General features: G+C 51.0%; 1 protein-coding gene across 2 annotated transcripts; it reads left to right on the plus strand.

The window, feature by feature from the left end:
• The first annotated feature begins 5,088 nt into the window (after positions 1–5,088).
• TXLNA (taxilin alpha) lies at positions 5,089–20,243 on the plus strand. 2 transcript variants are annotated; one of them, XM_070404621.1, is made up of 11 exons: positions 5,089–5,237; positions 5,738–5,947; positions 6,569–6,904; positions 9,365–9,456; positions 10,574–10,744; positions 12,800–12,994; positions 14,754–14,873; positions 15,106–15,180; positions 15,649–15,741; positions 16,100–16,195; positions 16,899–20,243. In XM_070404621.1, the coding sequence occupies exons 2-11, from the start codon at positions 5,770–5,772 to the stop codon at positions 17,223–17,225; spliced, it is 1,683 nt and encodes a 560-aa protein (XP_070260722.1). In that variant the 5' UTR covers positions 5,089–5,237; positions 5,738–5,769; the 3' UTR covers positions 17,226–20,243. The 2 variants fall into 2 exon arrangements, with proteins under 2 accessions (XP_070260722.1, XP_070260723.1); XM_070404622.1 differs by having other exon boundaries at positions 5,089–5,214.
• The last annotated feature ends 833 nt before the right edge of the window (positions 20,244–21,076 follow it).

The raw sequence follows: 21,076 nt of genomic DNA on the forward strand, positions 1-21,076 counted from the left end.
TCACCCAGGCTGGCCAGGCACCCCAGCGGGACCCCCACCCTGATCCGGGACACCCTTCAGGGCAAACCAGCTGGCCCCCACCCATGCACCAGGCCTCTATCCTATATAGTAAAAGGGTAATATGCAAACTGACTCTAACAGCAGAAAGACTGGGAATGACTGGTCACTATGACACACACTGACCACCAGGGGGCAGACGCTCAATGCAGGAGCTGCCCTCTGGTGGTCAGTGAGCTCCCACATGGGGGAGCTCTGCTCAGCCACAAGCCAGGCTGACAGCTGCCAGTACAGCGGTGGTGGTGGGAGCCTTTCCTGCCTCCTTAGCAGCGCTAAGGATGTCCGACTGCAGCTTAGGCCTGCTCCCTGCTGGCAAGTGGACATCCCCCGAGGGCTGCCGGGCTGCCAGAGGGATGTCTGATTGCCATCTTAGGCCCAATCCCCCAGATAGCAGGCCTAAGCCATCAGGTGGTCATTCCCTGAGGGGTCCCAGACTGCGAGAGGGCACAGGCCAGGCTGAGGGACCCCCAACCCCCCGAGTGCACAAATTTTTGTGCACCGGGCCTCTAGTTTTAAAATAGATAACTATCTTGAAAAATATCTGGCATTACCAGGCTTGAGTTTCTGCTTGAAAACAATCGGCAAGAGCTCTGGCCACAATCACCACCATTCTAAATGGTCTCCCTGACTCAATGGCAGGTTCTAATATTGTTGCTATTTTCTTTGGTAGCACAGGAGAAAGTAACTTTTTAACACATGATATCAGATTTATTTATTACTCTTAAAATAATTTTATTGGTTTTAGAGAGAGAAAGAAACATAGATTTGTGGTCCCACTTATTTATGCATTCATTGATTGATTCTTGTATGTGCCTTGACTGGGGAATCAAACCCACAACCTTGGCATATTGGGATGACACTAACCAACTGCACTAGCTGCTGGTCAAGGCCAGACTTTGTTATTTCTTGCCTGCTTATTCCACTTGATCCTTTTTGTTACACTGCTCCACCCCTCACTTTGTTGTTGTTTACTATGTTCTTTATCTGCCTAGAACACCTTCATCCTATGGAAATTCATCAAAGTCTCATTTATATATTGCCTCTTCAACAAATTTCCAATATGCTTTTCTGGAAATAATCAGGCCTTGGTTTCCTGTGATCTGGATTCCAAAATGTTCTGGGCTTGAGTTTCACCATTATTATATCACATTACCGCTCAATGTTACCTGGTAAATATGAACTTTTGCTGCCTAAAGGAAGGGAAAGACCACTGCCCAGGAGTCTCTTAACTGGGAAAAACACTTCATACCTTAGGAGCCCTAAAACAGCTCTGACCGATGTGGCTCAGTTGGCTGGGCATTGACAGGTTACCAGTTGACTCTTGATTAGGGCATATGCCTGAGTTTCAGGCTCCATTCCCCAATAAGAGGCATGCAGGAGGCAGCCGATCAATATTATGCTCTCACATGGATGTTTCTCCCCCTCCCTTCTCTAAAAATCAGTAAAATATGTTTATTTTTAAAAGAGCCCTAAAACAATGCTGATTTGCACAAGTGAAACATTCTGCCCACAGAAATTCTAAGCTTTAGAACTAGAGGACTTAGCCAACAGTTCTTGTAATGTTCATTGATTTATAAGCAAATAATTTCAACACCTAATGTGTAACAGAACTCTATCCAGACGTTGGGAGCTAGGACAGACTGCAAGTGGAACACTGGAAGGCTCTGAAGTAACCTTTGAGTTGGGCCTCAAAAAAATGTTTTTGCTAGAAAAGTAATTTGGAAACTAGAATAGCACCTGCAAAAACCTGTGAAGTCCTGGAAATAGTAAAAGTAGAGTTGGAGCAAAAACAAGCAGAGAGGAGCCCTAGCTGGTTTGGCTCAGTGGATAGAGCGTCAGTTTGCGGTCTGAAGGGTCCCAGGTTCGTTTGCTTCAGGTCAAGAGTACATGCCTGGGTTGTGCCTAGATCCCCACTGGGGGGTGTGCAGGAGGTAGCCAATCAATGATTTTCTCTCATCATTGATGTTTCTGTCCCTCTCCTTTCCTCTCTGAAATTTTATATATATATCAGAAAGAATGAGCAGGAATGGCTGGAAACCTAAGCCAACCATGTAGGCATTGAATTCCAGGCATGTGGGTTGTTAGAGACTTTCTTTGCAGAGGATAGGCCAGTCAGAGAAAAGGCTCAGGAATTGGCTGAGGCTAAACTTCTTACAGGGTCTCCTCAGCTCCTTCCAAAAAGGGATTCATGTTGGTAATGGGTAGAGAAAAAAATATAACCTACTTTCACAAGTTTTTAAAAAATGTTTTCTTAAAATTGATTTTAAGAGAGAGAGGAAGGGAGAGTGATAAGACAGAAACATCTATAGAGCATTGGCCTGCGGACTGAAGGGTCCCAGGTTCGATTCTGGTCAAGGGCACATGCCTGGGTTGTGGGCTTGATCCCCAGTAGGGGGCTTGCAGGAGGCAGCCAGTCAATGATCCTCTCTCATCATTGATATTTCTCTCTCTCTCCCTCTCCCTTCCACTCTGAAATCAAATATATATTTACATTATATATATATATATATATATATATATATCTACACTAATAAAAGAGAAACATGGTAATTAGCATACGACCGCTACCCTTTTCATTGGCTAATCAGTGAGTATATGCAAATTAACTGTCAGCCAAGATGGCGGCCAGCAGCCAGGCAGCTGGAAGCAAACATGAGGCTTGCTTGCTGCGGACTCCAAAGTTCCCCGCCTCACTTGCCGGCCTCTGAGCTACAACTCTAAGCAACTATGTACTATGTTGCAAATAAGAAGGTAAACAAAACTCCAGAAACCAGCTGGACTGAAACCCAGGCGGACTGAAACATTGTATCGATGTTTTCAGCAGCGAGGCCTCAGAGCTAAAGCTGGCCCAGAATAAAAAAAAAAGAAAACAGCCAAAACCGGTTTGGCTCAGTGGATAGAGCGTCGGCCTGGCAACTGAAAGGTCCCAGGTTCGATTCCGGTCAAGGGCATGTACCTGGGTTGCGGGCACATCCCCAGTGGGAGATGTGCAGGAGGCAGCTGATCGATGTTTCTCTCTCATCGATGTTTCTAACTCTCTATCCCTCTCCCTTCCTCTCTGTAAAAAATCAATAAAATATATTAAAAAATAAAAATAAAAAAATAAATAAATAAATAAATAAAATAAAAATAAAAAAAAAAGAAAACAAGGAGCGGTTGGAAGCTTCAGTCACTCACTTCCAGAAAACAGCCCTCAGCCCCTCACCCAGACTGGCCAGGCACCCCAGTGGGGACCCCCACCCTGATCCAGGACACCCTTCAGGGCAAACCAGCCGGCTCCCACCCACGCACCAGGCCTCTATTCTATATAGTAAAAGGGTAATATGCCTCCCAGCACCGGGATCAGCGGGGCAGCGAGGCTCCCGGCACTGGGATCAGCGTGACAGGGGGCAGAGCCCAAACCCCCTGATCACCCTGTGGCTCTGTGTGTGACAGGGGGCGGGGCCACAACCTCCCTATCCACCTTGCTCTGTTCATGACAGGGGAAGGCACCCCAACGCCCTGATCAGCCCTGCTCTGTGCCTGATAGGGGGGAGCTCCCCAATCCCCTGATTGCCCTGCAGCTCTGTGTTTGACAGGGTGCAGCGCACCAACCCCCTGATTGCCCTGCAGCTCTGTGTTTGACAGGGTGCAGCACCCCAACCCCCGCTCCCCACGGGCCCTGCTCTGTGTGTGACAGGGTAGAGCCATAACCTCTCCATCGGTCCTGCCCCGAGTGTGACAGTGGCGGCGCCCCAACCCCCTGATTGGCCCTGCTCTGTGGGTGATAGAGGGTGGCGCCCCAACCCCCCTCCATGGGCCTTGCTCTGTGTGTGACAGGGTAGAGCCATAATCTCCCCATTGGCCCTGCCCTGAGTGTGACAGGGTGCAGCACCCCAACCCCCTTATCCGCCCTGCTCTGTGTGTGACAGGGGGCAGTGCTCCAGCTCCCCTATCGGCCCTACTCTGTGAGTGACAGGGGGGAGCTCCTCAACCCCCTGATCGGCCCTACTCTGTGAGTGACAGGGGGGAGCTCCCCAACCCCCTTATCGACCCTGCTCTGTGTCTGACAGGGTACGGAGCCCCAACCCCCCTGATGGGCCCTGCTCTGTGAGTGACAGGGGACAGCACCCCAACCCCCTGATGGGCCCTGCTCTGTGAGTGACAGGGGGTGGTGCCACAACCTCCGGATCGACCCTGCCTTGAGTGTGACAGGGGGCGGTGCCCCAACCCCCCAATTGGCCCTACCCTGAGCGTGACTGAGGGTGGCATCACAACCTCCCTATCCGCCCTGCTCTGTGCATGACGGGGCGGCGCCCCAACTCCCCAATCGGCCCTGCTCTGAGCCTGACCAGGGGCTGCACCTAGGGATTGGGCCTGCCCTCTGCCACCTGGGAGCAGGCCTAAGCCAGCAGGTCGTTATCTCCCGAGGGGTCCCAGACTGCGTGAGGGCACAGGCCGGGCTGGGGGACCCCCGCCCCAGTGCACAAATTTTTGTGCACCGGGCCTCTAGTATATATATATATATACACACACACACACACACACACACACACGCGCGCGCGCACATCGTAAGCACTCAGAGAACTATTGTTACTGAAAGCTTCCACCTGAGTATGGAAATTGAGTCCTGAGGAGAGAAAAGAATGCCCAGTCAGGTAGCAAATTCATGATGGAGTTGGGATTGCAATACAAGTCTCCCAGACGGTCATACATGTTCACAGCATGGGGGAAGTGTTGGTGGGAGCGTGCAAGAAAGAAGATTCAGGCGCAAGGCTTTTGGGGCTGAATCACAGCTTCTGAGCGAGAGAAACAAACTCGACGTGGGTCTTTGTGCAGAATGACCGGCTCCTCTCGGACCTCCTGAGCTTCTGGCACCCAGAGCTAAAACCCTTCCTATTGCATCCTGGGAGTGGAGGGTCATCCCCGGTGCATGGAGGGACGGGTAGTCTTTTCCCTCCCCCGCCTTCCCAGCTTGCCCGCCTCAGAGGCCGCGTCTCTTCATCGTTCCCAGCAAGCCCCGCGCGAGAGCCGGCTACTGATTGGCTGCGGGGAGCAGGCGGCTCTGCCGGCAGCGGTTACCCGGGTTTCCGGTGCGCGGCCACCGCGGGCGAAGCCGTGAGGACGTCGGCTGTGGGGTCCGTCCCGTGGCGGCTGGAGGGAGGAGGCGATCAGAGGGTCCGTAGACCTGAGCGCTTTCGGTCAGTGGGGAGAGTCACGCAGATTCCGCGCGAGGGCTCGGGCCGGAGGGCAGGGCTGAGGCCTCTGCGCGTGCGCGGGTGGCTGGAGAGCGGGCGGCTCGCGGGGCGTGGGTGGCTGTGCGCGCGGGGGGTGGGAGGGAGGCCCATGTGGGGCCCGGGAAGCGGGGGAGAGGCCAGGAATCTAGCGTCCCGCCACGTCAGTCACCGGCCAGGAACCTATCCCGCGCTCGGCGGAGCCTGAGGGGCCGCGTTGTGTCGGGAAGAGGCCTCAGGGAAAAGGAGGCCTTTCTTCCCCTGCGCCCGGAGCAGCGCCCCGACAACCCGCCTGTGCACACCAGGCTCCCCTGACCCGCCGGAGACGGAGGGAACCGAGGGTTACCGCCGGGGCAGGCCGGCCAGCTTGTGTTTAGAAGCTTGGTGCATCCGGTATCGGGAATTCCGATCCAGGCTGAGAAGAATTCCGAAGTCTTGGGAAATAGCGAGTGTGCTTGTTTCTATAGGATCGGCTCCTCGCCTCGCACTGCAACCCACAATGAAGAACCAAGACAAAAAGAACGGGGCTGGCAAGCACTCAGGCCACACTTCCAACCCAAAAAGCAACCCGGGGCAAGTGGAAGCCGGACCAGCCGGAGCCCAGGGGCTGCCCAGCCGGGCGGCCTCCGCGGCACAAGCCGAAGGTTCCGCCCGCCAGACTCCCGGGAAGACGGAGGGTGTGTGGCAGCTCTGCTTTCCCCGCGGGCAGGGGGAGGAGCTTCCGGTCTAGCTTCTGGAGGTAGAGGCCCCTGTGGACCCAGAAAGAAGGAAGTTAGAATGGGCGGGGGCAGTGCGGGTCTGTGCGCTCCCCACCGCGTCCCGTCCGGTCCGGCCCGGGGAGTTGGTAGAGCCTTGGGCGCTAAGCACAGGAGCAGAAAGAGCTCTTGGGAGAAGGCTCTGACGGGATGAGATCGGGAGCAGACAAACGAGACACCAGCTTGCAAGTCCAGCAAGGAGTAAAATATTCCTTGAAACGCCTCCTGTGCCAGTGGGTAACTGCTCTTTATAGTGGAGGCATTTCTGGAACTTCTTTACAATCAAGAAATGATGCTCACTAGGAGGAGAGGGGGTGGATTAGACATTGAGCTCCTGCTACATGCCATCCCTGTGTGCGGAAGGCTTTACCTGATTTCTTTTATACTCAGAAAAGAAATACTCCTGTCATCTTAGAGGTAAATAAACTGAGGCTTAAAGAAGTTAGGCCACATTTAATCCAAACCAGTAAGTTTGGGCCTGAATAAATCCCAACCAGTGGTATCACCTTCTCATTTCACATTCTGCCCTTCCTCCTCCTGTAGGAGCACAAGCCAAAGGCTCTCGGCCTGGGGCCCTCCGCGATGTCTCGGAGGAGCTGAGCCGCCAGTTGGAAGACATCCTGAGTACATACTGTGTGGACAGCAATCAGGGGGGCCCAGGTGAGGATGGGGCCCAGGGTGAGCCTGCTGAACCTGACCATGCAGAGAAGTCCCGGACCTATGCCTCGAGGAATGGGGAGCCTGAGCCAGAGATCCCAGTAGTCAATGGTGAGAAGACCTCCAAGGGGGAGCCAGGCACAGACGAGATCCGGGCAAGTGATGAGATGGGAGACCGAGACCACCGAAGGCCACAAGAGAAGAAGAAAGCCAAGGGTCTGGGTGAGCAGAGGGCAACTACTTGTGAGGCTGGTGAGGGGAGAGTGTTTGGACCTGACCTTCTTTGGGCTGGCCTGCTCTGCTAGGATTTGGAGTAAACCCTACTTCCCAGTGCAGTGGCCCACACCAGCTTAATCACAGCCAGGCTATGGGGCCAAAGCATAGCGGTGTGCAGGTTGTTCACTGCACAGGGACTTCTGGCCTTGGGAGCAAGTGAGAAGCGAAGTCCAACCTGCTCTCTGAGAAAATGGGGAGCAGGAGACCTGGGGGGACTCCTGTGCCAGTCAGCACCATTTCTAATCTGTGTGACCTTAGGCAAGGCCTTTCTCCTTTTTGGTCTTTAGCTGTCACTTCTCTACAGTAAGAGAATTGGACTAGACCAGGGTTGAAGACTCAAATAAGCCAAGCTAGCCAAGAAAGTGCCCACTTCATCCAAGGGTTACTGCCACCCGGGTCCCAGCAAGTTGATAGCATGTAAAACTACAGGCTAAGTCTAGTTTTCCTTTAAAAAAAAAAAAACCCAGCCAGAGTTATGTGCAATCTCTAGATTTTTAACAGTTGGCGATTGGTATGCTAGGAGCCAAAAACCTATCTGTGGGTTGGCTTTGGCACGTTGTGCCAGTGATTTGCAGTCTTTCTTGGAGCCTCCCAGGGTTGCCATTGCAGAAGTCTAGTGCTGTGCTATGTACAGTGGCCCTCCAGGGAGACAGGGAAGACTCTGACTCAGGCACAGGCATTGCAGGAAAGTAATTTGGGTGAGGGTGGAAGTAGAGGGCTATTGTGTCTTAAAGACTCAGAGTTGGGTGGTATTATACCCATATTTTATTCCCTGCTCACCTACCCCCTAACTGTCACCCTAATTTAAAGAAAGTTTTTTTTTTGTTTTCAATCTTAGCATCAAATATTGGAAGGTATATTCATTTTAAAGTTCCCTGTTTGGCTACTTCTGTTGATAAGAGTTTCATAATTCTTGCCCTGACCAGTTTGGCTCAGTGGATAGAGCGTCGGCCTGCAGACTCAAGGGTCCCAGGTTCGATTCCAGTCGAGGGCATTGTACCTTGGTTGTGGGCACATCCCCTGTGGGGGGAGTGTGCAGGAGGCAGCTGAAAGACTTTCATAATTCTCAAGGAGACCTGTTCCTTTTTGCATCCTTTCTGTTTCAGAGAGGAGTTCCTTGCATTGAAACAGTAGTACTGAATTCATAGATCAGATACACACACACACACACATTTTTTAAAATATATTTTATTGATTTTTTTTTACAGAGAGGAAGGGACAGGGATAGTTAGAAACATCGATGAGAGAGAAACATTGATTAGCTGCCACCTGCACACCTCCTACTGGGGATGTGCCCACAACCAAGGTACATGCCCTTGACCAGAATCGAACCTGGGACCTTTCAGTCCGCAAGCCGACGCTCTATCCACTGAGCCAAACCGGTTAGGGCTTTTTAAAAATATATTTTTATTGATTTCAGAGAGGAAGGGAGAGGGAGAGAGATAGAAATATCAATGATGAGAAAGAATCATTGATTGGCTGCCTCCTGCATGCCCCCCACCGGGAATCAAGCCCACAACCCAGGCATGTGCCCTTGACTGGAATCGAACCCAGGACCCTTCAGTCCACAGGCCAATGCTCTATCCACTGAGCCAAACCAGCCAGGGCCACACACATATTTAATATCTTTATTGATTTCAGAGAGGAAGGGAGAGGGAGAGAAATAGAAACATCAATGATGAGAGAGAATCATGGATGGGCTGCCTCCTGCATGCCCCCTACTGGGGATCAAGCCCGCAACCCGGGTATGTGATCGAACCATGACATTCTGGTTCATAGGTTGATGCTCAGCCATGGAGCCATGCTGGCCGGGCAGGAACACCTTTCTTAAACCTGTTGGTAGAGCAGGTAGTTGTTTTTTTCTCCCATTCCTGGTGCTCACCAAGGAGATTCCACAGAGATTCGGTCATTCATTTTTGTTGTTGTTAATCCTCACCCGAGGATATTTTTCTATTGATTTTTAAAGAGAGTAGAAGAGAGAGGGAAGGACATAGAGAAACATTGATATGAGAGAAACACATCGATTGGTTGCCTCCTGCACAAGCCCTGACCAGGGCCCGGGCCAGGGAGGAGCCTGCAACCCAGGTACATGCCCTTGACTGGAATTGAACCCCAGACCCTTCAGTCTGCTGGCCGATGCTCTATCCACTGAGCCAAACCGGTTAGGGCCAGTCATTCATTTAATAAGTATTTGTTGAGCATGTCCTCAGCGAGGGCCGCTAGGGACAGCACTGAGCTGCACTGGGAGGCAGAATTTGAGTTGGTTGCAGATCTCATGAAGCACACACAGTAGCAGGAAAGGCAGCCAGTTCAACAAACAGAAATGTAAAGTATGGTAGGTGGGCCCAGGCCTGGAGGGGACTCCCAGAGAAAGGGGTACATGCCTTTGTTCCCTGTACTTTGCAGGAAAGGAGATCACGTTACTGATGCAGACATTGAACACACTGAGTACCCCAGAGGAGAAGCTGGCAGCTCTGTGCAAGAAGTATGCTGAACTGGTCAGTTCTCCCCCTTCTCCTTGCACCCTCTCTGCCTCGGAACATCAGCAGGCCACCCAGTATGGGGTTGAGGGTACAAGGGCAGGTGGGTGGCTTAATTTCTGTTCAACCTCTCTCAGCCTTTTCTGTATCTGACTGGGCGGGGGGGGGGGGGGGGGGGGGGAGTCTAGTCCCAGCCACCTTTCGGTCTGACAGTACAGTAAGAAGAGAAATTGTACATTCCAGTGCAACAATATTAATCATTTGATTTTCTCTTAATACCCAGTCTGTAGTCAGATTGCCCCAATTGTTTAAAAATGTCACTTTGATCAAATCAGGATCCAAAGGAGGAACATTTATTGCGTTGTGTTGTTACAACTTTTTTCCTCCTTTACTCTAAAGCAGTTTCATCTTACTGCCCTGCTTTTTTTCCCATAACATTGACTTATTGCAGATCAGTTGTCCTGTTCTAGCTTTGTGGTGGCATTTAACTTGTTCCTTTAGCTCCTTAGTTCCTGGAAATAAAGTGGAATTTTTCTGGGAAAAGAGAGCAAAAGAGTTGAGGACATAAGGAATTTAAGCTGAGTGAGAAAGAGATCATTTAAAGGAAAGTGAAAGAGTGGTTGGTTCAAAGGCTTGAAGGTCCAATAGGGTAGTAGACCTGAGACCTCAGATATGGATTGGAGACGATGAGCTTGGAAGATACGTGGTGGTCCTGGCTTGGGATGAGATCTTGGAGGTGGGTGCAGTTCTGAGTGGTGACAGAGTTGCCGATTGAAATGTGACTACTCTGAATCTGGATGTGTTGTTAAGTGTAAGACAAAGAGGAGTAGCAGGTGATCTCATCTGAGGGCATAAGTGTCCCCTGAATTGGGGGAATGTAATGGTCTGAGAGCTGGGAGAGAAACTGGGATCTGCTGGCTGTGTACTTCTGTCCTACCTGAGTGTCCATTTCTGTATCCTTGAGGTATGGGGGCCCTAAGGGTTATTGTGAGGAGCACATGGAGTGCCTGCACAGTGTCCGACCTGAGCTCTTATGGCTGGAGTTGGGGGAGAGGGCCCGGGTTAGGTCAGCCCAGGGACCCTGGATCCCCATGGGAAGAGCCTCCCAGGGTACTTACCTGCCCTCCTGTCCCAGCTGGAGGAACATCGGAACTCCCAGAAGCAGATGAAGCTCCTGCAGAAGAAGCAGAGCCAGCTGGTGCAAGAGAAGGACCACCTGCGCGGTGAGCACAGCAAGGCCATCCTGGCCCGCAGCAAGCTCGAGAGCCTGTGCCGCGAGTTGCAGCGCCACAACCGTTCCCTCAAGGTAGGCTGGCTGGGCCCCCTAAGACGGACAATTGGTTACCTTAACTTCCACTTATCTTTGGCAGCTTTTCCCTTAAAAACTAGCACAGGTTTTCAGTACAGAAGTAGATTTCCCCAGTAATGCCCTGATTAGCAAGAACTACTTCTAACCATTTGAAATGTACTAGTAGGGAAGGTAAAGGCTAAGAATCAAAGAACCAGAGTGCTTGCCTTCAGGAGTTCTCAACTCCACCATAGTCCCCAGGTAAGCTGGGGTCCAGTGCTGACCAGCAGCTCTTGTCCCAGTGTTGGTCAGTCAGGAATGTGGGTCCTTTCTCCTTGTTCTGCCTTTCCTAGGGTGGGGTCACTGGTTAAAGCCTGGTCACTGCTATGACCTCCAGGTCATACAATTTGGATCACTAAATATATGGTATTTTGCAACTTGCTTTGCTCGTTTTTAGTTTGTCTTTTAAAACATTACAAATGTAATGTGTTTGATGTAAGATGATAAAAGTTTAACAAGTCAAAGGTAATAGTCACCCACTGTCCTCAACCCCAGTGGCCAGCAGAAACCGCTGGGAAGTAAACCTACTAATATGTAAGTTTAAGTACAACCTTTTAACTTTCCTGTCTACATAGAAAATCTTACATACAGTTTTTTAAGTAAAAATATTATACATGTATTTTTCCATATCCTATTCCATTTTCTCACTTTACACAACGCTTTATCTTTCCTCCCTGTCGTTATACATAGAGCTATCTCATTCTTCTCAGCAACGTCATTATATGGGTATATTGCATTTTATTCCTGTCCTCATTAAGGTATTTTTGGGTAGCTTCCAATTTTTTGCTGTTATCCTATATAACAAAAGCCTAATATGCAAATTGACTGAACAGCGGAACGCCCAGTTGCTATGATTGCACTGACCACCAGGGGGCAGGTGCTCAATGCAGGAGCTGCCCATAGGCCAGCCAAGGGGGGAGGGGGCTCCCAATTGCCCCGCCAGTCGCCCTGCAGATCAGCACTGGTCGCCAGCCAGGCCTGGGGACCCTACCCATGCATGAATTTCATGACCGGTTCTCTGGTATATAGAGAGTTAGTGAAAATTCTTGTTACCTATGTCCCTGTCTAATAACACAGAATTTATCTAAGATAAATCTCAGAAGTGATATGTCCAGATTGCCTTCCCACTAACTGTGTCTGAGTGCCTAATTCTGAACAACTTTGCCAAACCTGGTATTTCTGAATCATGACTACTTGCTGGTGTGTGTGTGGGGGGGGGGGGGGCGGGTGGTGGCTGTCAAAGATGAAAGCACATTAAAACAAGACTATTAAGGCCCTGGCCAGGTAACTCAGTTATTTTTTTTTTTTAAATATATTTCATTGATTTTTTTTTTTTTTTTACAGAGAGGAAGGGAGAGGGATAGAGAGTTAGAAACATAGATGAGAGAGAAACATCGATCAGCTGCCTCCTGCACATCTCCTACTGGGGATGTGCCTGCAACCCAGGTACATGCCCTTGACCGGACTCGAACTTGGGACCTTTCAGTCCGCAGGCCGACGCTCTATCCACTGAGCCAAACCGGTTTCGGCAACTCAGTTATTTAGAGCCTGTCCCAATACCTCAAGGTGTGGGTTTGATCTCTGGTCAGGGCACATACAAGACGCAACCAATAAATGCATTAAGTAAGTGGAACAACAAATCGATATTTCTCTCCCACTTCGCTCCCTGTTTCCCTTCCTCTCTAAAAATTCACTAAAAAAAAAAAAGACTACTTTATAAGTCTGGAAGCATAGGCTTCAGGAGATCCAGAGTTTTTTAGAACGGCTCTTACCAAGTATGCCTGCATTTTTCTAGGGAGAGGCTGTCTCACTTGTTGCCACCTGAGATACAGAAGGGTCCATTAGGAGCCCCCATTGCTTGACATCTTGGAGCCTGGCTATTCATCACTTTGAGAGCAGGGAGGACTATTGATAGAGACCATCCCGGGCTAGTTGGGTGGCGGTGGGGAGGAGCCTTGCGGGGCTGGCTGGGGAGCAATCGATGATGGAACTGGGTCTGACTTCTCTGCCCAGGAAGAAGGCGTGCAGCGGGCCCGGGAAGAGGAGGAGAAACGCAAGGAGGTGACCTCGCACTTCCAGGTGACGCTGAATGACATTCAGCTACAGATGGAGCAGCACAATGAGCGCAATTCCAAGCTGCGCCAGGAGAACATGGAGCTGGCTGAGAGGCTCAAGAAGCTGATTGAGCAGTATGAGCTGCGAGAGGAGGTGAGGTGTTATTTTTTTTAAGAGTTTTCAGTATCCATTGATTGATTGGTTTCAGAAAGGAAGGGAGAGGGAGAGAGGGATAGAAACATCAATGATGAGAGAGAATCATTGATTGGCTGCCTCTTGCACGCGCCCCCAAATCAGACACGTTAATATTTACGCAGTTTATGCCCTGACCCGTTTGGCTCAGTGGATAGAGCGTTGGCCTGCGGACTGAAAGGTCCCAGGTTCGATTTCAGTCAGGGGCCTGTACCTTGGTTGCGGGCACATCCCCAGTGGGAGGTGTGCAGGAGGCAGCTGATCAATGTTTTTCTCTCATCGATCTTTGTAACTCTCTCTCTTCCTTCCTCTCTGTAAAAAATCAATAAAATATATTTTAAAAAATAAAATAAAGTATTTACGCAATTTAACTTTGAGTATACTCACCTACATTATAATTAGCCATAAAAACGTACAGGTCATGTTTGTCTGCCAACTTCTGACAATTTCAGTTTTCAGAATTTTTTAGAATTTGAAATCCCAGGGGAGGAGCTAGACCTGGGGTCAGTGATCTACTCTAAAGGCTACGTCCTCTGATTCCTTGCTGCTCTTCTGCCCCTGTCACCAGGGTCCCTCTCTTTGGGTCTTCACATGCTTGGCTTTTCTGGGCCTCTGTTTCTTTGTGAAAGAGAGACTGCCAGCTACCTTACAGCCCCAGACCAGACCCCTTCCTAGGCCCTGGAGGTGTGGTGATAGGTGATAGGTGGGATAGGCAAGACCCTGCCCACATGGGCTCACAGTCCAGTGTGGCAATCATTGTGTGCAGGGCCTAGAGGGGCCTCCTCTGGGAACAGGCTGCTTGTATGCATGTGGTTTGAGAGGAGTTGGTTTGGTTCCTGTCCTACAGCACTGAAAGACATGGAGGCTTATTGAGTACCAGAGTGAGGCACCTACTTCAAAACCTGAGGACTTCCCCCTCCTGCACCCCACCCCCCACCCCCCACCTGTTTCCCACCAAGGCAAAATAGATTTGGTACTGCCTGCAGAGGTAGAGCTGTGGGCCCCAGGCCCTATGCTCCTCATTTATACCCCACCCCCAGTCAGAATCAGGCACTGCCATCCTGCCCCCTCTGAGCCTCTGGACTTCAGATCACAGGAGACTGAAATTCATGTCCCAAACTGGACACATCCGCAAGCCACCTTCCCTTCCTCATTCAAAAAACACATACAATTCCCCTACATCCCTTTTTTACCTTTGTAGCACTTGAGTTCATCACCTTCTCTCACCCGTCCCGGTTCCCAGGGCTCCTCCTGCAGTTAGGACAGCTATTCCTTGCGATAGCAAATCTTCACCTATAGATTGAGCAGAGCTCTGCCAATAGAGCTAAGCTGTTGTGTTGGCAGAGGTGTCGTTTTTGCCCTTTCTTCCCACTTACAAGGGAGTCAGGCTATAAAAGTGAGCGTTGTCAGCCCCGTGGATCTCTCTTGGGGCTGGAGATTAGAGTATTTATTAATTGACTTCCTGGGAGCTGATTTCATCCATAACCCCTGTGCTCACCCAGGACTGACTCAGTGGGCGAGAAATAAGGTGAGGTTGGACCGTAGGCTTTCCAGAGACGTGGGGCCCATGTCCTATGGTACACATGGGAGTCCAGCATGTCAGATTGAGATGGGAGGCTGGGCAGGGAGCCCTGGAGTCTGTAGCCATTAGGCCGGCCTCTCTGAGAAAGGGAAAGGCAGGTCCTAACAGGTGGACCCCTCCCACCATGCTTTCCTGCAGCATATCGACAAAGTCTTCAAACACAAGGACCTGCAGCAGCAGCTGGTGGACGCCAAGCTCCAGCAGGCCCAGGAGATGCTGAAGGAGGCAGAGGAGAGGCACCAGCGGGAGAAGGATTTTGTGAGTCTCAGGCTCTGGGGTTGGGGGGTCTTGGAAGAGGTGGGTTGGGTTCTGGCTTAGCTCATAGTCACGTTTGTGTGGGAAAGGTTGGTGCCTGGCCAGAGCAGGGCACTGCTTCCTCAGATACCAGTCAGAGAGCAGGACACTTCAGTGGGTTCTGGTGTGTTTGGCAAAAAACACACACAGCCCCTTGGGGCTTCTAACGAGGTCTGATGTCCTATCTTGGAAATAGCTCCTCAAAGAGGCAGTGGAGTCCCAGAGGATGTGTGAGCTGATGAAGCAGCAGGAGACCCACCTGAAGCAGCAGGTGAGACAGTGTGTATCTTGACCCTGTGCCTCCAAGGTCTCCTCATTGGGACCTGTCCTGGGGGCAGGGCAGTGGGACCCTCATTCTAGGGCTACCTTGACTGCTATGTGGCCTTGCTGAGTCTGTTCTTTCTGGACCCGCCCAGCACCTCTGTGGTGGTGACCAGGTGGCTAGGTGAGCTTGAAGGACTTCATTCCTAGTCGGAAGTTGTGCTGCTTTTGAGGGGGTGGGGACAGATGGTTGGTTTTAATTCTATAAATTATATGTCATTCTGGAAGAAACATTTGAAGACAAACATAAAACAAAACAAAAAAACATGTCACCCCAAATCCTACTTTCTAGGCTTACATGAAGAAAAATGGGATCTCGGAACTGTTGGGTCAGAGGGCCAAGCATGGGTCTGAGTGTGTGGACCAGAAGTCCCTCTAGGGAAGTTCGGTCTTAACTGTGGGCTTCTTTCTCGCCCAGCTTGCCCTATACACGGAGAAGTTCGAGGAGTTCCAGAACACTCTTTCCAAAAGCAGTGAGGTGTTCACCACATTCAAACAGGAGATGGAAAAGGTAACACTGGCCCAGGCTGGGTATGGCTGCAGGGGCACAAGCTGCTTCATTCAGAATGTGGTGCCTCACTGAGAGCTGTTTACAGTAACAGTGTGATTGAGACCAGGGGAGGGACTGTAAGAAGGAATCACACCCTCTCCTCCCTCACCTTCCGGGTTGTCCTGGAGAAGGGACTGCCTTGCCGTTTCCTGTTATTGGCAGTGGGCATTTAACTTGAGAGGTCCTAAGGTGGCACCGGAAGCACTGGCTGTGTCCTGTACTGCCTTGCCTGCTGCCATGGGACCGTTGCCCCACCCTGGGGACACAGATGCAGACAGCTTGTGCCCTGACCATCTCCTCTGCCTGTCATATAACCCAGATGACTAAGAAGATCAAGAAGCTGGAGAAAGAAACCACCATGTACCGGTCCCGGTGGGAGAGCAGCAACAAGGCCCTGCTGGAGATGGCTGAAGAGGTGGGCTGAGTGCGCTCTGCAGCCAGGGCTGGGGTGTGCAGTTACTGAGTACCAGGCCGTTTTCTGTAGTTCTAGCAGTGAGTGATGCAGCTGGCATGAGGTGGAGCTGGGCACGTCTGTCCAAGTCCAAGGCACTGCCAGCTCTCCCCAGGGGAGGTGGTAAGCCCAGCCATAGGCCTGCAGTGGAAGCAAAGGGAACAAATGGAAGAAAAGAATAAGGAACAAGAAAAACAAATGGTGCCAATGATAGTTTGTATGTGGAGTGGCCCCGATCATTTGATTTTGTGACTTAAGATGTAGGAGAGGAAAGTAACTCTATGCTAGAGTAGCTACTGCAGCCAGACTTGCTGAATGTCTGTGCTATGCCAGTTCATTGAACCTTCCCTTGAGATCTGTGAGGTTGATGTTAGTAGACGAGTTTAACAGATCAGGAGATCGGCTACAAAAACAAGTACTTTGCCAAGGTCTCCTGGTAGATATATGGAGAAATACATTGTCTCTAAGACACGCCCCTCCCCTACACCACATTGCCCTCAACTGACAGCCAGGTCTTGGCATAAACCAGGGCTGTTACTTGAACGGGGCCAGCTTTGGGCTCCAGTCTGCTCCCAGTGTTGTTAAAGTGTGAATGTTTTCTACCAAGTGGCAGTGGCAGGTGGAGGATCGATGGCATGACACTGAAAGGCCCCCTTTCTCTCCCTAGAAAACCCTCCGGGACAAAGAGCTTGAGGGCCTGCAGGTGAAAATCCAGCGGCTGGAGAAGCTGTGCCGGGCGCTGCAGACAGAGCGCAACGATCTGAACAAGAGGGTACAGGACCTGAGTGCTGGTGGCCAGAGCCCCCTCACTGACAGCGGCCCTGAGCAAAGGCCAGAGGCTGCCACTGCCTCCAAAGAGCAGGGTGGCGAGGGGTCCGGGGTCCAAGCACCTAGCTCTACCGGAGCCACAGAAGCTCCCTGCTGCCCTGGAGCACCAAGCACAGAAGCGTCAGGCCAAACAGGGCCCCAGGAGCCCACCTCCACCACCGCCTAGGGAGCCTGGCACTAGGGGCATGCTGGGAAGGGAGCAAGCAGCCCAGCCAGGCCTGGCCCATGCAAGGCTCCCACTGCTAAGTAGTCCAGTGCCGAGGCCCAGGGTGCTCTGACCTGGCTGGCGTATGACACTGCAGTTTGAATTTCGTGGGTCAGCTTCACGTACATATGACATGTGCAAGGCCTCATACATTTATATCTGTGAGTGTAAAATAGGCTTGCACTGGATGCAGAGCGGGTGTGTACAGATGAAGGCAGTGGCTCTTCTGTGAGCTGAAGAGTCGAAGCGGAGTCGTCATCTGTAGCCGCCTTCAGTGACCTGGCAGGACAGTGACTTGAACATTTCTCTGCCTGACATGAGGCTTAGACCCCTTCCCTCCCTGCCCTTCAGGGATCATGACAAGTGACACACCCAGGCCTGACTGTGTTTCTCTTGTTGGCAGGGCTTTGGCAGCTCTGGCTCTCCTAGCTCCTCTGGACGCTTCTTTGCTTTTCTTAACCAGGAAAGGGGTCCCCAGACAGAGCCTTGGCAGGGCACTCAGAGCTGGTGATCAAACCACTTTCCTGCCTCAGACAAGGAACCTGGAGAATGCTCTGTGTAGGATGGTGTGCTGGTAGGGAGCCCTTTCAGCACTGCTTCCCCCGCCCTGTGGTAGTGCCAGGACCAGGCCAGTGATGCTTCTCAGTAGCCTTATCATTCACAGGTGCCTCTCTAGCCTGCACAAATGATTGATGAGATTGCCCAAAGGACTCTTTCGGAAGGTTTTTTGTTTTTGTTGCACGTGACAGTGTTTGTATTGAGGGTCTTCTGAGGAGGGAGGAGGAATACTCTAGCAGTGGTGCCTGGTTCCTGGCTTCCAGTGCCTCACCCCCCTCACCATCCCACCCAGCACTTTTGTCATGTTGGTGCTTAGGTTCCTGTTTGATGAGATCAAATTGTGAGAGAAAGGAAAGGGCTTTGAATCCTATGGGTTTCAATCCTGGAAGGCCACCACCAATGCCATCACCACTGCCTCCATGTAGCAGTTGCTAGGCCCCAGGAGCAGCTGTTCCCGGTGGCTATATGAGTCTGTTTCTGCTTCCTGCCCCCATCCCCACTGTGCAGTCCTTGAGATTTGCTCTGGTTCCATTGTCCAAGGAGTAAGAGCTGAGTGTCCTCGATATCCTACTTCTTCCTGTGTGGGGGCCCCAGCTCTTGTTTGACAATTGATGGATAAGAATGAGAATTTAACCCCCAGAAATCCACAAAATGGCTGCAGATATTCCCATAATCCCCTCCCCTTACATGTTCCTCTATACTTAAAGTTCTGCTGGTTGCAAACTTGCCTAAGGTATTAGGCCATCTTAATACAGAGCAATTTTCTGGAACAACAGATGAGTCTTGAATCAGGAAGCAGAGCTCTGCTGGGCTTGGGGACTATGTCCCATCTCCAGCTGGGCCTGGGCTTCAGTGTAGCTGAGGGAGCCACAGACCAAGGTGGATAAAATGGTTGAGCTGATGCTTGCTGTATTTTCTTAAAGCTAATTCATTATCATATAGGTTCTTTCATCTTGCACAACTAGCCCATTCTTTCAGCCCTTAAATCCTTATAAAATAGGTTCATGAAGAGTATTAAGTACTCCTTGTTCTGGCTTTGACCAGAGATGGCAAGTGAAAGGTACACCATTTCTCTGCTCCATAGTAGGTACCACTAGTCTCTGTTCAGAGTATTTCCTGCTCATTCTTGGTATTTCATTTCTTGAGGTTCCCTCAGCAGCCAGTGCTGAGACCTGTTTACCATCCCTGGCTGAGATACTGCTCTCCTGTGGAGAAGTGTCTTCCCCTCTGAAATGGGTGTGTCTAGAATGGTCCCTGAACATGCCTCTTCCTGTTCCAGTAAGGCTCCCTCACTCATGCTGGGTTGAGGTACTCAAGAACTGCCCCATACAGGGTTTGCTGGGCTGTGGAAGCATTGGGAGGAGGCAGAAGCTTTTGCCCACCTCTAAAGATCAGGTAGACCTGCAATAGCCCACATGATTGCCTGCCTCACTTCACCTACCTCTTAAGGCCCATGGGGTTAGCGGGGAGGGAGCCCAATGTGATGGGGTGGGAACTCAGCACAACAGCTCTCTGAAACCAAGTGGAGCTACAGTGAGCAAGGTGGCCCCAGCTGGGCTTCCCAGGTCAGAAATAATAGGCCCTGGGCAGGGTAGAACCTTTGCTCTCAGCTCTGGGCATCCTGGCCAGGCTATAGGTAGGGATCCCATTCCTCTAACTCCATTGACCAAATCGTAATCACTACAGCTGTTCTGCTTGCTCCGCTTTCCAAAGTCAGCCCAGGTACCTGGGTGCTGCCAGCCAGGAGCCTGGGCCAGATGCAGGGGATGTGGCCTCTCTGAAGGCCAGTGCCTTCCTCACTAGGGCAGGTCCCATGCACATGACCTCAGTTCTAGGACCAAGAGCTGTGTTGGTTTCTTGGATTGCTAGCTTTTCCTCCAGGGGACCACAGCAGGCGAGGCTCACAGCCCAGAGCCCTTGGCTCTGCTGACAGTAGTTGTGTTCAGACCTTGTCCAGCTGAGAGCTTCATGTACACCAGATTCTAAGAGGTGTCAACAGCACTTTCTTGTTTGTTTTCCATGAGGTTTTTGGACCATGGGCTGAGCTCAGGCACTTTTTTCTGTAAGAGAATGTTATGTCTGTAAAGATGGTTATTTTCCCTCCTCTACCCCAACTGTGGTTGCCCTGGTGTCTAGGGGAGGGCCAAGGCCTGCTGAGCTGATTCTCCAGCTGCCCCAGCCCTCCCACCTTGCACAGCACAGAAGGTCACCCCAGGGACAGCCAGGTACCCACCTCCTGGGGGAGGGGTGCTGCCATCTGTCTCTTAACTGCTTCCCTTATGGCCCAACTTGGCCTCCCAGATTTGTTTGAAGCTGTGCTGACAGCTTTTTTTTTTTGGTCTCATTTTGGTATTCACAACAGCCAGGGACTTGATTTTGATGTATTTTAAACCCTATTAAATAAAGAGTCTGTTGCCTTATTGCTTCTCTCCTGACCTTTGTGGTCATTTGGGCTTCTGAATCCATCCAGCCATCAGTGATTTGTCTGGATCTGCTGCCAAGTCTGGCTGTGCCCTGACACCCTGCATCTTCCAGTGCCCTCCCTCCCTTCCAGCTCAGGACACACAGACTCACTGGAGCTGCCCCAGTGGAGCCCTTGGCAAAGCTGACATGACACACATATGTATGGGAGCACCAGAGATGATTTTCACAAAGTCAAAAATTGGCCCTGCCCTCGGAGGGCTCACAGGCTGGTGAGGAGAAAAGGGATGTTTGGATGTGGAAGGGGTGGTTGTCCGATGAGAGCAAAGAGGAGGAAGGCCCTGTCCCCTTCAGCAAGAGAATAGGGGTGGAGACCTGGAAGGGCCTATGGCCCAAGGAGCAGGTAGAAGTTCGATAACCATTTAGTAAAGAGGTGGGGAACCTTTTTTTGCTAAGGGTCATTTGCATATTTATAACATTTGCTTAATATAATTCACTTAATATACATTTGTGTTGCTATGAAAAAAGCTCTTAGATTTATTGAATTTTGAGTCCTGCCTATGATTGCCTTGGCAGGGCCATGCCAGCTTATTTCATGGGCCTTATACAGCCTGCAGGCTGGACGTTCCCCACCCCTTGTTTAGTAATGGTGGTTCAATGCAGGTGTCCGGGGGAGGGGGAAGGGGGTGGGAGAGATGACGCAAGGGCCAAATAAGTCACCAAGAGCCTGTGTGCCAGATTTGGGCTATATCCAGGGAGACCCACTGAAGGTCTTTAGGTAGGAGATAGGGAGGGTCCATGAAGAATGCAAAATCAAGGGCAACAGAAAGCGA

This window comes from Myotis yumanensis, unplaced genomic scaffold (genome assembly GCF_028538775.1).
Source record: "Myotis yumanensis isolate MYYU_CA2020_CCGP unplaced genomic scaffold, mMyoYum1.0.hap1 SCAF_2, whole genome shotgun sequence".
NCBI classification, from domain to species: domain Eukaryota; kingdom Metazoa; phylum Chordata; class Mammalia; order Chiroptera; family Vespertilionidae; genus Myotis; species Myotis yumanensis.

What these genes read in the sequence shown, in the direction of transcription:
- TXLNA (XM_070404621.1), top strand. Translation starts at nt 5,770, where the DNA reads ATGAAGAACCAAGACAAAAAGAACGGGGCTGGCAAGCACTCAGGCCAC. An exon ending in GCAAGAAGTATGCTGAACTG is followed by an intron (nt 9,457 to 10,573) that starts GTCAGTTCTCCC and finishes CTCCTGTCCCAG; the next exon opens with CTGGAGGAACATCGGAACTC. An exon ending in AGACCCACCTGAAGCAGCAG is followed by an intron (nt 15,181 to 15,648) that starts GTGAGACAGTGT and finishes TTTCTCGCCCAG; the next exon opens with CTTGCCCTATACACGGAGAA.